This window comes from Bubalus kerabau, chromosome 22, assembly GCF_029407905.1.
Source record: "Bubalus kerabau isolate K-KA32 ecotype Philippines breed swamp buffalo chromosome 22, PCC_UOA_SB_1v2, whole genome shotgun sequence".
Lineage (NCBI taxonomy): Eukaryota > Metazoa > Chordata > Mammalia > Artiodactyla > Bovidae > Bubalus > Bubalus kerabau.
In genome coordinates, this window is record NC_073645.1 from 12,640,308 (window position 1) to 12,659,517 (window position 19,210).

Here is a 19,210-nt window from a genome sequence, read left to right on the forward strand (position 1 = left end):
TGGAATTGCTCTTAGTTTCTGCCCCAGGTAATGACTGTCTGTTGAATGAATGGAACTTGTGTTGAAATCTACTTATCATCTATGTAGGTCTAATTAAGCTCTTTCACAGAAAGATTTATGTTAAGTGCTATAGCAGAAACTTGCTAGATGTTCATCAACCTGCTTTTTTACTCTTCCTACATACATGGGTAGACTACAATTCCAGCTTCCCTTCCAAACAGGTGTCGCCATGTAACTGTTCTAACCAACAGAATGTAAGCCCTCCTGACGTGTGCTAAAAGCACCCTGTGTGCTCTCCTCTGTTCTTTTTCTTAACCACTGATTTGATTTCTATGAGCACAGTAACTCTGTAAGCCACCTGATGAAGTTGGCAGAGTCAAAAGATGGAAGGAGTCTGGGTCTCTGAATAACCTCTCTGATGAAAGCTACCCATTAATCATAAACATCTGTTTGGGTCTTATGGGAATAAGAATCAAACTTCTGTTATGCTTAGACCACTCAACTTTTTGTGTGTTTGTAACAAAAACTAATGCTACAACACAAAGGTCATACAAGATCACATCATTATCATGTTTCAGAGCCAGAATTTGAATCTGAGTCTTTCAAATTCTTCCCACAATGATAATCTTACTGATAATTTAAAAAATTATCCATGTTAATGATAATTGTTTGTTGTTAAGTTGTTAAGTCATGTCCAACTTTTTTGTGACCTCATGGATTATAGCCTGCAAGGCTCCTCTGACCATGGGTTTCTTCAGGAAAGAATACTGCAGTGGGTTGCCCTTTCTGTCTGCAGAGGATCTTCCCAATGAATTGAACCTGAGTTGCCTGCATTGGTAGGCAGGTTTGTTTTTTTTTTACCACTGAGCCACCAGGGAAGCCATTAATGAGAATTAATATTATCTTATTTCAGACTGTATTTCAACTTAAATTGTGTCCAGTTACAACCCCACCAAGTTTTGAGTTTATCTGCAACAAGTCTTCTTCTACCTCTAAAAGACTCAGTATCTTCCCACTGATGACTTTAGTGACTTACACATCCTCTCATCTGGCCTACGATTCCTGCCCAGGCACGAAGTAAAAACGGTGACATCAAGTCAGATGACTTCAAGATACCTAACCATGGAATATTTTACTTAGGCACCAAACCTGCGAACATCCCACAGAAATTGCTCCCCAGCCCACACTTGGGAAAGTCTGACTCGACGCCGCCATGTGTGCTTTGTAAGGTGAGAAGGTGTCTTTTCTACAGGAATGTCTTTTAATAGGATAATAGGTACTGCGATTCTCTAAAATAGGGGTCAAGTCAGTAGCATTTTGCACACTTGATGACAGAGTCCCCTCCTAAAGAGCATATCAAGGAACTGATGTTCCATTGAACATATTTTGGAAAGCACAATCCTAAGTATATTGAGTCATACTCATAATCATTGGGATGGGTCTAATACTTGGAATTTAGCTCCTCTTTTCCCAAGGAGACTTTTGTTTCTGGTTCGTGTACTGTCTATTCCTGACACTTGACAAATGATTATTCCTTGACCTTTGTCAGGTTTGGGCTACTAAGCCTTTACCCTCTGGCTCTCTTCAAACTTGACAGCAGACTTTATTTTGTGAACTCAACTCTGCCACCCTTTGTCTATCTTGTTGCTTCCCTACCTGACAGAATACAAATGTTCCCCTTCTTTTGTTAAGTACGTGTATTTATAATATGAATTTTTGGTTCAATCAAACACCCCCAAATAAAGGCTGGAGTTGGGTAGTGTTAGTAACTAAAGAGACAATTCTTACTGGTCTACTTAAATACCAGCATAAATAAAACTGAGTGGAGTTACATTATATGGACGTTCATATTATGTGAATTCAAATAGATATACTTAGCACCCTGGCCCCAGAGAGTGAGAAAAAACTGTTTAAATTTATTTATTTGTTTTTGGCTATGCTGGGTCATCACTGCCACAGGGGTTTTCCTCTAGCTGCGATGAGCGGGGCCTGCTCTCTAGTTGTAGTGCGTAGGCTTCTCATTTTGGTGGCCTCTCTTGTTGCAAAGCACAGGCTCTAGGCATGTGAGCTTCAGGAGCTGTGTCTTACAGGCTCTAAAGCACAGGCTCAGTAGTTGTGGCCATGGACTTAGTTGCATGTGGGATCTACCTTGACCAAGGATCAAACCCTTGTCTCCTGCTAACAGGGGGCCTCCTATACTTTAACATTTACATAATCCAAAATTAATTTTTCATAAAACTGACAAAGGAAGGAAGGTATTTCTTTGCTGTCTGAAGTGGCATCACCATGGTGCACCATGTAGCAATGACATGGTTCTCAAATACCTGACCCTCAAGCTTTAAAACTGTGTGATTGTTTATATATTTAAAAAAGTGGTTTTTTTTTTTTTTCTTTTTGGTATTTCTATGGTTTCAAAGGGCTTCCCAGATGGCACTAGTGGTAAAGAATCTGCCTGCCAATGCAGGAGATGTGAGAACTTGGGTTTGATTCCTGGGTCAGGAAGATCCCCTGGAGGAGGAAATGGCAACCCTCTCCAGTATTCTTGCATGGAAAATTCCATGGACAGAGGAGCCTGGAGGGCTACAGTCCATGGCATTGCAAAGAGTTGAACATGACTGAGAATGTGTGTGTGTACACATACATGATTTCAAAAGCTGCCCATCTTGTGAGAATTTATTAATATTCTTATGTTGTACTCTTTCAAGTTTGCATAACTCTGATTTTATAAACTGGCTACTGCATTGTAGTGGTGGGTACTTTCACTTACCATCCTACTCCATTTGCATAGCAATTTACTCTGTTAGGCCATATGACTTCTATTTCTTTCTTTCCTGTGCACCTTTCATAGTAGAAAATATCACTCTGGTCTACAAATGTAAACTCACAATTTCATCTGGCCTCACTCAAATAAACTGAAATCTATTGAATGTTAGCAAAATGGCTATACTGAATTTACTGAACATTAAGTCACTCTTCAAAATATCATGTACTTTTAAGGTATTTTCAAAGATAATTTTGAATATATATGATTCTTACTTTTATGTGTCAACTTTACAACCTTATCTCCCACATGAGACATGAATCTACTTGAAGAGAATGGAAATTATTTGTTGCCAACCCAGCATCACTATTCTCTTCTTTCTTCCCCACAAACTCATATCTTATTCAGGTATCTACTCTTATGTGGGGTGTTTCCTAGGTGGCTTAACACTAAAGAATCTGCCTGTCAATTCAGGAGACTCAGGAGACATGGATTCAATCCCTGGGTGGAGAAGATCCCCTGGAGGATGAAAAGTAAAGGGCAACCCATTACAGTATTCCTGCCTGGAAAATCCCATGGACAGAGGAGCCCAGTGGGCTAGAGTCCATGGGGTTGCAAAGAGTTGGACATGACTGAGCGACTAAGCACACATGCATGTACTCATATGACTAAAGGGGAGATGATCCTAATACTAGTTCCAGGATGGTAGTCCCACCCCCGCTCGGCAGTGATTGGTTTCAGACTTGTGAGTAACCCATGATGGCCTGTAACACAATTATGACCTATAGTACAAGATAGTCAGTTGAGGGGTTTCTGGAAAGATTTCCTTGATCTCAGAAAAGGACAGAGACAGTAACAGTTCTTATTCCTCCTAAGCATGTTGCTGGGTCTGGATGTGACTCCAACAATTATTGCCATCTTGCTACCACTCCTCTGAGGATATCAACATTAAGAATGGAAGAGAGTATTTCTCTGATAATAGGTGATGTTGAGCATCTTTTCATGTGTTTGTTGGCCATCTGTTTTTCTTCTTTGGAGAAATGTCTGCTTGGTTCTTTGGCCCATTTTTTGATTAATCATTTATTTTTCTGTAATTGAGCTGCAGGAGTTGCTTGTATATTTTTGAGATTAATTCTTTGTCCGTTGCTTCATTTGCTATTATTTTCTCCCATTCTGAAGGCTGTCTTTTCACTTTGCTTATAGTTTCCTTCGTTGTGCAAAAGCTTTTAAGTTTAATTAGGTCCCATTTGTTTATTTTTGCTTTTATTTCCATTACTCTGGGAGGTGAGTCATAGAGGATCCTGGTGTGATTTATGTCGGAGAGTGTTTTGCCTATGTTTTCCTCTAGGAGTTTATAGTTTCTGGTCTTACGTTTAGATCTTTAATCCATTTTGAGTTTATTTTTGTGTATGGTGTTAGAAAGTGTTCTAGTTTCATTCTTTTACAGGTGTTTGACCAGTTTTCCCAGCACCATTTGTTAAAGAGATTGTCTTTTCTCCATTGTATATTCTTGCCTCCTTTGTCAAAGATAAGGTGTCCATAAATGCAGATTTATCTCTGGGCTTTCTATTTTGTTCCATTGATCTATATTTCTGTCTTTGTGCCAGTACCATACTGTCTTGATGACTGTAGCTTTGCAGTATAGCCTGAAGTCATGCAGGTTGATTCCTCTAGTTCCATTCTTCTTTCTCAAGATTGCTTTGGCTATTTGAGGTTTGAGGTTCCATCTCATGCCGATCAGAATGGCTGCTATCCAAAAATCTACAAACAATAATTGCTGGAGAGGGTGTGGAGAAAAGGGAACCCTCTTACACTGTTGGTAGGAATGCAAACTAGTACAGCCACTATGGAGAACAGTGTGGAGATTCCTTAAAAAACTGGAAACAGAACTGCCATATGACCCAGCAATCACACTGCTGGGCATACACACTGAGGAAACCAAAATTGAAAGAGACATATGTACCCCAATGTTCATCGCAGCACTGTTTATAATAGCCAGGACATGGAAGCAACGTAGATGTCCACCAGCAGACAAATGGATAAGAAAGCTGTGGTACATATACACAATGGAATATTACTTAGCCTTTAAAAAGAATATATTTGAATCAGTTCTAATGAGGTGGATGAAACTGGAGCCTATTATTATACAGAGTGAAGTAAGCCAGAAAGAAAAACACCAATACAGTATCAGATCAGATCAGATCAGTTGCTCAGTCGTGTCCGACTCTTTGTGACCCCAATAATCGCAGCACACCAGGCCTCCCTGTCCATCACCAACTCCCAGAGTTCACTGAGACTCACGTCCATCGAGTCAGTGATGCCATCCAGCCATCTCATCCTCTGTCGTCCCCTTCTCCTCTTGCCCCCAATCCCTCCCAGCATCAGAGTCTTTTCCAATGAGTCAGCTCCTCGCATGAGGAGGCCAAAGTACTGGAGTTTCAGCTTTAGCATCATTCCTTCCAAAGAAATCCCAGGGCTGATCTCCTTCAGAATGGACTGGTTGGATCTTCTTGCAGTCCAGGGGATTCTCAAGAGTCTTCTCCAACACCACAGTTCAAAAGCATCAATTCTTCGGCCCTCAGCCTTCTTCACAGTCCAACTCTCACATCCATACATGACCACAGGAAAAACCATAGCCTTGACTAGACAAACCTTTGTTGCAAAGTAATGTCTCTGCTTTTGAATATCCTATCTAGGTTGATCATAACTTTCCTTCCAAGGAGTAAGCGTCTTTTAATTTCATGGTTGCAGTCACCATCTGCAGTGATTTTGGAGCCCCCAGAAATAAAAGTCTGACACTGTTTCCCCATCTATTTCCCATGAAGTGATGGGACCGGATGCCATGATCTTCGTTTTCTGAATGTTGAGCTTTAAGCCAACTTTTTCACTCTCCACTTTCACTTTCATCAATAGGCTTTTTAGCTCCTCTTCACTTTCTGCCATAAGGGTGGTGTCATCTGCATATCTGAGGTTATGGTAACGATAACCCTATATTCAAGACAGCAAAACAGACACAGATGTATAGAACAGTCTTTTGGACTCTGTGGGAGAAGGCGAGGGTGGGATGATCTGAAAGAATAGCATTGAAACATGTATATTATCATATGTGAAACAGATTGCCAGTCCAGGTCTGATGCATGAAACAGGGTGCTTATGGCTGGTGCACTGGGATGACCCAGAGGGATGGGATGGGGAGGGTGGTGGGAGGGGGGTTCAGGATGGGGAACACATGTACACCCATGGCTGAATCATGTCAATGTATGGCAAAACCACTACAATATTGTAAAGTAACTAGCCTCCAATTAAAATAAATAAATTAAAAAAAAAACAAAGAAAAAACTCTTAGAAAAAAAAGAATGGAAGAGAGCAGAGATGGATAAATCCTAGGTCCTTGAAGATACTGCTCTTTTATTGACTCAGTCAGTCACGAAGTCTCCCTAGCTTCTTCCTTCTAATGTATCAGTTAGATTGGGCTGCCATAGACTGGATGGCTTAAACAACAGAAATTTACTTCGTTCAGTTCTGGCAAAGGGAAGTCCAAGCTCAAGGTGCCGGTTGATTTGGTTTCTGGTGAGGACTCTCTTTCTGGCTCACAGACAGAAGGTTTGACATACAACATGAGAAGACCAAGGGCTATTTTCCTTTTCTCAGAACAAAGCAGTTGTCGAATTAAAAATGGTTAATCCATGGCTGTTACAGGGCATTTCATGAACTGCTGATTGTACATATATGCGATATCATGTTAACATAAACAGGCCAGCCCTTAGGGAGTTTTAAGTTATAAAAGAAACATTTTTCTAAGATCATGTGCTCTGATATAAAAACCCTACTCCAGCCCAGTTCTGTCATTATAAAGTTCTGGCAAGCCAAGAGATGTTAGCTGGTGATTTTATCAGCGAAACTTTTAACTAATGCTTGATGAAACCATCACTACACCATAAAACACCATAACAAATTGCAGTGATGATTCTTTTTAAGAATTTAGTCATTTTAGACCATTACGGTTTCTTCCACAAAAAGTAGTATCGTAGTGATCACTACAGTTCTACAAATAAGAATATGCTTTCACCTTTATGACCAAAAGGAATGTTAAGTTTATTCTTGCAATTCAAATCTAATTTTACTATCTTCAACAAAAACAGTGGAGTGTAGATTTTATCCTATCCTAGTAAAGCTCATGAAACATTTTACCTATTATTTTAGTTACATTGTATACAAAGTAATTTTATGTAGTCTTCTAGATGAACATTAAATAAATAAAATTATATTGAAGTGAAGGATTTTCATAATATAGTAAAATTCACTTTTTATATCTAGCCTGGGAAGTGGAAAGAGCAGCACTCATCAAATTTTAAAAACAAAACCAAATAAACAAAAAACAAACTCCATCAAGGAACAAATGATGAGAGATCCATTTGCATACAGATGGATCCATATTAAAGCAATAGAAACTTGGGCCATTTTGAAATCTTAAACCTTCTGACACTATTTTCATAAACTCAAGTAATACAAACCATGTGGTGAATGATTTTCTGAAAAACTTTGCTGGTTTCACTGTGTATTTTATTATTGGCCAAATGTGACATTAAATTTTATCCCCCGTGGCTTGGAGTTAAATGCTTGCTCTGTTCAGAATGGCAACACTCAATTAAACAGCATTTTTCATGATCTACACCCACCATTGTTACTGTATTTAAGGGGAATAATGGGGGTACTGACCTATATTGCGTTTCTTATTATCAATGGAGATGAAGCGAATGCAGGGATTACTGGTGATGTACCGCCCAGCCCAAGGGACATCAATCTTCGTGCCAGCTTCATAAAAGAGACCCAGAGCATAGCGGGAGGAGTAGCTCACAGATTCCAGTTGCTGCCTTTGGCGTTCACTAATTACTGTGGAAGAAAAAGTACAGGGCATCAGACTTGAAAATATCATCTTTCCTTTCAGTACATCAAATACCACACTCCTTTAAACCAGTTCCAACTGTTTTTACTGACTCCATCTCACTTACGATGAATTTTGAAAGGTAATGTAAAATATCATCAGCTCTTATTTCTTTGCAGAATGATTACTGTCCTTGGCACACTCGTTTTCATCACACTGAAGGCCTAAACTCTTTAGACTGGCATTTAAAATGTCTCTGAGTCTGACATTAAGTTGTTTTTCTAGCTTTGTATCCTAGTAATTATCCTGGGATTGGCTGGCAACATTGCAACATGATAGATCCCATACACGGAGCACTCAGTGTGGGTCAGGGTCTTTGCCAAACATGTAACACGAGCATTTCACTCTATCCAGCAACCACCATACAAGGTAGGTATTATTCCCATGTTATAGGAGGAGACTAATGATTCATCTCATGAATCTCTTAAGTTCTTCCATGTCATACAGTCATGTTTGCTTATCATCTTTCTGCCAGTCGATTAGCATAGTTTCTGGAGCACAGGGACTATACCTTAGTCTTTTTTGTTACAGTCCTCTACCCTACTCATTTCAAAAATACAAAGGATGAACGTATAGAGGGATAGAAAGGCAAACAAGACATGCAAAATTAGTTAAAATGTAGGAGGTAAATAATCAAAAAATGGAAAAATACTGGGAAATGAATTAGGCAGGTTTGGGTTCAAAACCCAACTCTACCACTTAGTAGGTAGGTGACCCTGGTCAAGCTATTAATACTTATTCTAACTATAGTTCTTGTCTATAAGTGGCAAAAATAGGGTGCATTAGTCTGTTGTGAGGATTACATGACTAATGCATATCACAATACATGGCACATATGTTCATTATTTCTTTCTATTATATAGAGAAAAATATTTAGGAAAATGGGACAATGTTCTATCTTGGGATGAAAAAGGAAATATCACCCCCCCCTTATGTTTTAATCTCCATCTCCAGTCTTCCTATCTTTACGAGTCTCAGGGAGCTTCTTGTTCATGTATTTGCATTATTAATTTGGTTTTCAGAGAAGGCCATAGCTCTATTCTGAAGGCATAAGGCAAGCCAGTTCAGAAATGGAACATATGAAAAATTCTCATTTAATTGGTGAAAAATATCCTAATCTAGTAGGCAAACCTCAAGGATTGTGATGCTCTTGCTGCTAAGTCACTTCAGTCATGTCTGACTCTTTGCAACCATAGCCCGCCAGGCTTCTCTGTCCATGGGATTCTCCAGGAAAAATACTGGAGTGGATTGCCATGCTCTCTTCAAAGGAATCTTCCCAACCCAGGGATCGAACCTGTGTCTCTGATGTTTTCCTGCACTCACAGGCCGGTTCTTCACCACTAGAGCTACCTGGGAAGACACCTGGGAAGGATGGGGATAACTTTAGCTAAACCTTAGAGAAGTGGCTTTTGGAGGAAGACAGAAGGTAAGAAGGGTATTCAATAAATTATTTAAGCACAGTAATAATCCTAAACATTATCACAGCATATTCTTGGCTACAAAACACTTTTAGAACAAAGACTTCATTTAATCTTCACAAAATCTCTGCAAGATAGATGATTTTGCCATCCTAATTTTATATCTCTATGAAGCTGAGATTCAGAGAGGTTAAGTAACTTGCCCTAGGTTACACAGCTTCCAAGTTTGTGTGGCCAAGATGAAGCAAGAATTCCCGCACTGGAGTCATGCATATCTTCATCACTTCCACACTTCCCTTCTAGATCTGTAAGTCTGAGCTTCAAGATGAACTTTAGCATTGCTTTCTCCTCTGACATTACCGGTTACTTTGCACTCAGAAGTAAAAGCCATCGTTCCCTTTAACCATCATTTTATGTCTTATTGAAAGATTTAATTACTTGATAAATGAATGATCTTCTGACACTGGCCTTGTTACACTCGTATCCTGGGCTTCATTTTATTATTTAACCTACTTTTGGAGCTATGGGGCCTGATATTATGCTTACTGCTTTTCTTAATGAAAACACAGATCTTCAGAAATCATAAAATATTCTCACTAGGAAGAGAGAGGAGGAGATGAAGGAGACTCATACTAGCAGGTGAGCACATATTATGCACTTGAGGGTTTATCATGGTTTCCCATTTTTTTTCAATTAACAAAATAAACCAACAAAACTGTGAAATCAGCTATTTTAGCAACTGAAAGGGCTTAAAACTCTCCCTTTTTAAAAAAGAAACGTATTTTTTTCTTTGTACAAAAAATGAAGGGTGAACTAGGTTGACAACCAAACTGGACCTTTTCCTCCCCTGCTACACACATTAGTACATTTAGCTAGTTTTTAGACAAGCTGCCAAGTAGCAAATCCCACTGGGTAGTCTTTTGAAAAGGTAATTGATATCTATATAGAAACAGAGATTAACCTTAGACACCCTTGTCTGCTCCAGGGGCTCTACAATTCATTCTGAGAACAGGGAGGCGAGACTTTTGACTGAAACAATCTCAATTTCTATACAGATTCACTTACAAATAATTTTATCTTCTGGGCCTGGAAAGTTTTTGATTGTTGCAGGATCTAACAGAGTGGTTTTATTTGGTTTGAAAATTTTTGTAATGCAAAATGCTGGAGGGAGCTGCCCTAGGTCCTAAATATATACATTTTGGCAAGGAAAATAAATGAGTTTTTTACTATCATATATTTAAAAGGGCCACAAAATAAAGGATCATGTAAAAGTGCTTGATTCCAATATAATAAAACTTTACCTGGATGTCACTCGCAATTAATTCTAAACCACTAGAATTATATAATCTTTGTAATTATATACACAGAAACACACATGCATATATAGCGTATATATATATATATAATTAATATAATTTATGGCTATCTAATGTAAATTGTAAGTTGTATTCAATACAACTGTAAGTTGTATTGAAGGGGGTAGTTTCTAATTTACATTAATACTTCTGTCAATTAGGAGAACTTCTTATTCCATTCTCCTTGTGCCAATGCCACTGTGTACGTGAGTACATGTGGGCTTGGGGGAGGGGAAGAACAGAAGAGGGAAGGAGAGAGAAACAGAAGACCTGAATTCTACTCCTGAATAAATTAAGTACGTATTTCATTTCACTTTTTTTGTTGTTTCTCAAAGTAATTTAATTCTTTTAGTTGCCTAACATATAGAAGAGGGTTGGACATACATATTTTGCCTTAATTCCTGTGTGGTTTGGTGATGATCTCATTCATTCATTCATTGCTTGCTATATGATGGCAAGCGTTGTTCTTGATGTTAAGGATATAATAAAGTCCCTGCTTTCAGGTAGCTTTACATACACCAGTTATCAATAAATAACCAAGTAAATGGCATGTCAGTTGGTGATAGGAATTATAAAGAAAAATAATGCAGGGTAAAGGGATAAAAGTGACAGGTCTGGGCAGTAAGGCTATTTAAAATAGGCTTTCAAGGATGTGTCTCCTTTGAGGATTTTATTCTGATTGATATGGGAACCATTGCTACTGGTTATGAGCTAAGGACAGATGTAACCTAGCTTCTATATTAAAAACTATCCTGGCTACAAGTGAGGACTCCAAGGATGCATGAGAGAAACTGGGGAAAATAGGTATTGAAGTAGTCTTAGGTTGGAGGTAACAGCAGAGAAGATCAGAAGTAGTTACATTTTGGATGTAATACATGTCTATGTATATACATGTGTGTATAAATACATACATTTGCATTATATATTTTTTATAAATATGTGTATGCGTGTATTATATATACATATATATATCACATATATATATCTAATTTTAATTAAGGCTTAACTATACCTACAAAAAAGAATGCCTTGAATTTTCATAAGGTGAATGTACCAGAATAATCATTTTGCCAACAAAGGTCTGTATAAGTCAAAGCTATGCTTTTTCCAGTAGTCACGTACAGATGCCAGAGTTGGACCACAGAGAAGACTGAGCGCTGAAGAACTGATGCTGCCAAACTGTGGTGTTGGAGAAGACTTTTGAGAGTCCCTTGGACTGCAAGAAGATCAAACCAGTCAATCCTAAAGGAACTCAACCCTGAATATACATTGGAAGGATTGATGCTGAAGTTAAAGCTCCAATATTTTGGCCACCTGATGTGAAGAACTGACTCACTGGAAAAGATCCTGATGCAGGGCAAGACTGAAGGCAAAAGGAGAAGGGGGCTCAATGGACATGAATCTGAGCAAACTCTGGGAGATAGTGGAGGACAGAGGAGCCTGCATTCTGCACTCCATGGGGTCGCAAACAGTCAGACACAATTTAGCGATTGAGCAACGACAACACACTTGATCTATTCTACTACTGATGGACATTTGGATTGTTTGCAGTTTTGACAATTACAAATGTAACATAAAGAACATATGTATGTGCTTCTTGTGTATCTACTAGGGATTCCTCCATCATGGAACAAAGTGGGATATATTCTAGTCTTTTGGAATGACAGAGATCAATCTCTTCAAAACAAATCCCTGGGCCCAGGAGTCTTCCTAAGGAAAGTATTTTATGATTTCTGAAGGCCTGTTTAAAAAAAAAAATAAATAAATAATGTGTTCACCTGAATTTCTCCTTACTGTAGGCTGTTTTTTGTCACAATAATGAATATTTCAGTAGTAATAATAAAACAAATACCTTTTAGCATTAGTTTGATATTCATTATTGATACTGTAGTTAATGGTAATGTTATATTAATGGGCAATCTGTGCTCACAGTAGTCACCTCCTTCTAGAAGTTTTTTTGTTTATAGCCAATTACAGAGGATGGCTAATTTCCCAATTTGTTACCATATATGAAGAATTTCAGCTCAGGGACAGTTGAAGTTAGGAAGTCAGTTTGTAGTATAATTATTTAAGCTCTCCATCAGTAGATACTGGCTACTCTTGATTTACTTATTATTGTTTTATCTTTTATATTGAATTCCAAGAATGTCAAGAAGTTTTATGCACAAATTCGTTCTTAATCTTTGACCATCTAATTCTGTGGGTACATGAAACCAATAGTATTTTAGCTGAATAGCTGGTTGTTCTTTACTCAAAGTGGTTGTAGAAATAGCGTTGAAAGATCCATTTTCCATATATAGTTCTCCTAGCAGGCCAGTAGAGTCTAAACTTCTACCAATCATGAGTCATTCCTTTTGTGTAAAAGCATCACAGAAGCAGTCTCATTTCATTTCACCTGGAATAAACTGGACGTTCACGTGGATTCTATGGGTATTGAAGTCATCACGCCTGGAAGCACATTTTCAAAAATAGCTTTGGCAAGCAATAAATCTAAAGTTTACTGGGGACAGACTTCAGCAGTTGTATCTGTGTGAGATTTCCCCAGGGAAATATTTCTTCCATCCTGAGAGGTATCTCTGGAGTTAGAAAAATTTGGGTTTGAAATCTGGCTTTGACCCAGAATCTGTGTGACCTTGGTCAAATTGCTCAATCCCCCTAAGCTTCTGTTTTCCTATAAAATGAGAATGAGAACAGTGCTGCCCTTAAAGGATTGTTAAGAAAATTAAATGAGATAATATCAAGTGCTTAGCATAATGCCTAACATATAAGTGTACCGAAAACCCAGCACTGCAGTTCTTGAATTTATATACCTTTCGAGGTGTCTATATATAAAGTATAACATACTTTAGAAAAAGTTTTTTGAAGCCTTTAGAGGCAATATCCTAAGTTTCAAGCACATCAAGATAAAACTAAATCAAAGATATCTCTTTGGTAGGTAAAGTATACATACTGGGTACACTTCACTTTTCAGAGCAGATGGTAAGAAAACAAAACATTGCTTTGAAAAGTAAGATGTATTAAAGATACTAAAACCATTTCAGATAACAGTTTTTGAAAAATTAAAATAAACCATGGACTTCTTTAGCTATCTAATCTAGAATGCTGTTTGAAGATTTATCTTTTGAAAGTAATGAAAACCCATATTTTGTATCATCATTATCCTAGTACACTGGCATTACATTTTCCTAATCCTATTCCTAGCCCAGGACTATATAAAAACGAAAGGTGCCGAATAAATAGGCTTCTCTGTATTATCAAAAATAAAAATATCTTTATTAAAAATTTAAGATTAAGCTGGTTTCACACTCATGTTTAGGGAGAATTCTAATCATTATCTGAATACAAACTTTAACAGGTACATTCCACCTAGTTGCTATACATACCTGTTTTTTGTTGGGGGTGGAGGGAGTAATTCAGTTCAGTTCAATCACTCAGTTAAGTCCGACTCTTTGCAACCCCAATGACTGCAGCACGCCAGGCCTCCCTGTCCATCACCAACTCCTGGAGTTTACTCAAATTCATGTCCATTGAGTCAGTGATGCCATCCAACCACCTCATCCTGTTGTCCCCTTCTCCTCCCACCTTCAATCACTCTCAACATTAGGGTCTTTTCAAGTGAATCAGCTCTTCATATCAGGTAGCCAAAGTATTGGAGTTTCAGCTTCAACATCAGTCCTTCCAAAGGATATTCAGGACTGATTTCCTTTAGGATGGACTGGTTGGATCTCCTTGCTGTCCAAGGGACTCTCAAGAGTCTTCTCCAACACCACAGTTCAAAAGTATCAATTTGTCAGTGCTCAGCTTTCTTTATAGTCCAACTCTCACATCCATAGATGACTACTGGAAAAACCATAGCTTTGACTAGATGGACCTTTGTTGGCAAAATAATGTCTCTGCTTTTTTTTTTTTTTAATATGCTGTCTAGGTAGGTCATAACTTTTTTCCCAAGGAGCAAGCATCTTTTAGTTTCATGGCTGCAGTCATCATCTGCAGTGATTTTGGAACCCCCCTAAATAAAGCCTGTCACTGTTTCCAAAGTTTCCCCATCTATTTGCCATGGAGTGATGGGACTGGATGCCATGATCTTCGTTTTCTGAATGTTGAGTTTTAAGCCAAATTTTCACTCTCCTCTTTCACTTTCAACAAGAGGCTCCTTAGTTCTTCTTTGCTTTAGAACACATTAAAAATCAGAGGCATCTTAGGATAATTAAGTTCATATCTAGTAAGGGAGGTTTGCCATGTTTCCCAAATTTTGTGGGACCCCCAAATCAATGCATTCAGTTCAGTCACTCAGTCGCGTCTGACTCTTTGTGACCCCATGGACTGCAGCACGCCAGGCTTCCCTGATCATCACCAATTCCAGAAGCCTGCTCAAACTCATGTCCATTGAGTTGGTGATGCCATCCAACCAACTCATCCTCTGTCGTCCCCTTCTCCTGCATTCAATCTTTCCCAGCATCAGGGTCTTTTCTAAGGAGTCAGTTCTTCACATCAGGTGGCCAAAGTACTGGAGATTCAGTTTCAGCATCAGTCCTTCAAATGAGTATTCAGGATTGATTTCCTTTAGGATTGACTGGTTTTATCTCCTTGCTGTCCAAGGGGCTCCCAAGAGTCTTCTCCAACACCACAGTTCAGTGCAGTGCAGTGAAGTTGCTCAGTCGTGTCCGACTCTTTGCGACCCCATGAACTGTAGCCTACCATGCTCCTCCGTCTACGGGATTTTCCTGGCAAGAGTATTGGAGTGGGTTGCCATTTTCTTCTCCAGACACCACAGTTCAAAAACATCAATTCTTCGGTGCTCAATTTTCTTCATGGTTCAACTCTCACATCCATAGATGACTACTGGAAAAGCCATAGCTTTGACTAGATGGACCTTTGCCAGCAAAGTAATGCCTATGCTTTTTAATACGCTGTCTAGGTTCGTCATAGCTTTTCTTCCAAGGAGCAAGTGTCTTTAATTTCAAAATCAATGCATTAAGTGGCATTAAAAAGGGAAGAAAAGATACTTCCTACTCCCAGCTCACCAGATGAATCAGAAAGTGAAGGAAGTGTAGGAATTTAGGTGCTGACATTTGTTTCTCACAACGGGCATTCCAGAGCTGTGAGGTATTTGAGGGAATAGATACTCAATGATCCTCTGGGTCAATATTGCCTTAATGAAAACATTGGCACTTCTCACAGTTGTAAAGTTTCCTTCCTCTCATTTTGGTGGCCAGTTATATCACTGTAAATGTATTTGTTTTTTTTAAAGTTCACAGAGTATTAGCATGTTAGAATATTATGCAAATTTAAAGAAGTCATAAACAACATTTATTGCTTTGGTTAAAAAAGATTCCTAGGACCCTGAGACATAACGACATTGCAGTTTCTAAGCTATAATAATACTTACTTGATCATGACTTAATCTTATTTTGTTCATGGTAAAAATAATAAACAGGGAATTATTTTAGGAGAAGTTCTTAGGCTTCCTGGCACTCCAGCTATACCGGGGTCAGAATTCACGCTGAAATGTCTTTGCAGGTCTGTGAAGGCGCAAACTGTTAGTGCTGTTTCTAGCACTGGTGATGAATCAGGTTTCCTCCCCTGCCCTCAGTGATCCAAGAGGGATTTCTAATCCCTGCTGTCTCTCCATTTCTCTAACCATAAGGAACAATCTGTCAAGGGCAAAAAGCAATGTTTTCTCTCTGGTCTCTGTTTCTGCTTTCTTGCCACTGTATCCAAGTGCCCTGTGAAAAGGAGTATTCAGCTATACAGCTGTGGCTGTAGTTGGCTCTTCATAAAGTCTTGGACCTTCTCCCAATCACATAAAGTCTCTGCTGTTTTATATATTCGCTATCCACTCTTCTCTTTATCTGGATGGAAGGTCTGTGAAACTAAAATGATAGTTGCTTATTTCTATGGCAATTCGTTCTATCCACAGGATTAGAAAAATAAGCATTTTTAAATATAGACGCTGTTTTCTGAAAGAATGTGGGATGATTTAACTCAAGCATTGTCTGCGGTAAGTCCACTATGTGTCCAGCACTATGCCAGCCACCACAAAACACCTCTACACAAAACACTGAACAGACTCTAGGATAGATTTTGGACTGAGACATTAAATAATTTGACCCTGGGTATTATCAATATTATCCTTGGGAAACTTCTTTTTGGATATCAGAATAGCAAACATATACAGTAAGTCTGGAAACCACAATAATAAGGTTGGGAAATTCTTGCCTCATTTCCATGCATTCTAAATTTTTAGACTATTATGCTATCATTCTTATTGTAGGAAAAGTGCTGAGCTTCAAATGAGAAAGAATATAATAATAAAGTATTGTGTGTACTCATATAAAATGTCACAGAATATCATACATATTTTACAGCCGCTCTTCCCAGCCTATCCATTTAATTACTTTATGGCCATGCCATTCGTGAGCAATATAGTCATTCTAAAATTCATAATAGTAAAAACTTTATTACATGTCACCTCATATTTTTATGCAGATATATATATTTTTATATTTAGGACTAGAGTTAATTTAGACTGAGGCAATGACTCAAAGAATTAATATTTTAACTCAAACTTCCATAGTTTTAGAAATCAGAAAGCAATGTTTACGAGGACCTGGAATCTGCAGTATTAAGGCAAAATGTCAGAGTCTGGTGGTGTAAGCTTTAGGACACTCAGAAATATGTTCATCTTGTACTTTGCAAACCCGCTAGCTTCTTTTCTGTTTGCATAATAACAACGCCCCACAATGCTTAGCTAAAGCCAAAGCAAATAAACTGGACTTGGGGAAAAAACTGTAAATGGCACCAGACTTCATTTAATGGAAGCCTGCAGCATTTTACTTATTTTAAGTCATCATACTCCCACAACTAACAAAAACCTTAATTTGACGAAAAGCACGATTACTTAAAAGTTTCTTTTTAAAATTAATTTACTGGTAAAACATTGTTCCTTTTTCTTTGTTATCTTTGGTTTGTTCCCATTTTAAACTTAAGTTTTTGCTGCCAAGTTTCAATCATTTCCCCCTATTTCTCATCTGACCCTTACATCACTGTGAATGTTTGACCTGAAACATCTGACAAAGGTTATCTTTAACTGAACACCTGCATTTCTGAGCCTCAGCAAAGAATTTTCTGTGTATAAATAAGTGCATATCAATATAATGTGATACACATATTTCTCCTTACTGAGCATCAGTTTCCTCATCTGTTAAGTAGTGGAATGACCTTAGCTTTAAAGGGGTGATATGAAGATTAGAAATTTTATATTCTAAATATAATAAAGTTTTGGAAGTTTTACATTCTGAATATTATAAAATTATATATATATATAATTTATATATATATATGAACAAGCTTCCCTAGTGACTCAGTGGTAAAGAATCTGCCTATAGTGTAGGAGATGTGCAGGAGATGTGGGTTCTATCCCTGGGTTGGGAAGATTCCCCAGAGAAGGAAATCTACCCCAGTATTCTTGCCTGGAAAAATCTCATGAACAGAGGAGTCTGGCAGGCTACAGTCCATGGGGTCTCAAAAGTTCCAGACACAACTTATCAGTTCAGTTCAGTCGCTCAGTCATGTCCAACTCTTTGCGACCCCATGAATCACAGCACGCCAGGCCTCCCTGTCCATCACCAACTCCCGGAGTTCACCCAGACTCACGTCCATCGAGTCAGTGATGCCATCCAGCCATCTCATCCTCTGTTGTCCCCTTCTCCTCCTGCGCCCAATCCCTCCCAGCATCAGAGTCTTTTCCAATGAGTCAACTCTTAGCATGAGGTGGCCAAAGTACTGGAGTTTCAGCTTTAGCATCATTCCTTCCAAAGAAATCCCTGGGCTCACCTCCTTCAGAATGGACTGGTTGGATCTCCTTGCAGTCCAAGGGACTCTCAAGAGTCTTCTCCAACACCACAGTTCAAAAGCATCAATTCTTCGGTGCTCAGCCTTCTTCACAGTCCAACTCTCACATCCATACATGACCACAGGAAAACCATAGCCTTGACTAGACGGACCTTTGTTGGCAAAGTAATGTCTCTGCTTTTGAATATGCTATCTAGGTTGCTCATAACTTTCCTTTCAAGGAGTAAGCGTCTTTTAATTTCATGGCTGCAGTCACCATCTGCAGTGATTTTGGAGCCCCCAGAAATAAAGTCTGACACTGTTTCCACTGTTTCCTCATCTATTTCCCATGAAGTGATGGGACCGGATGCCATGATCTTCATTTTCTGAATGTTGAGCTTTAAGCCAACTTTTTCACTCTCCACTTTCACTTTCATCAAGAGGCTTTTTAGTTCGTCTTCATTTTATATATATATATATACACACACACACCAGGCACAAAATAGAGGCAAATCAAAAGTAATAATAACAAGTATTGCTCTTGTTCTTGTCGCAGGGAAAGGAATTAATAAGACAGCCTTAACTGGTATAGGAAGGTATCAATTCTTCAGCGTTCAGCTTTCTTGACAGTCCAACTCTCACATCCATACATGACCACTGGAAAAACCATAGCCTTGACTAGATGGACCTTTGTTGGCAAGGTATAGGAGGTACAATTATTAAAAGGAGATTTAGAAGAGGAAACAAGAAAGGAAACAAAGAATTTTTCCTAGCTCATCTTTGGAAAGATATAACTTTTATAGCCAATTTTATAGCCTCAAGGTGTTCACCTCTGACCTATCACTTAACTTCATTTAAATACTATTTTCTCAACAAGTTTATTCTATTACATTTTTTT

The 19,210-nt window shown here is 38.4% G+C and overlaps 1 protein-coding gene across 1 annotated transcript in view; it reads right to left on the reverse strand.

Moving 5' to 3' along the window:
• Positions 1–19,210, reverse strand: part of RNLS (renalase, FAD dependent amine oxidase) — a 288,661-nt gene that overhangs the window by 58,228 nt on the left and 211,223 nt on the right. The window contains exon 5 of the mRNA XM_055559957.1: positions 7,481–7,654. Coding sequence (XP_055415932.1) covers positions 7,481–7,654 — 174 coding nt within the window. The remainder of the gene's footprint in view (positions 1–7,480; positions 7,655–19,210) is intronic.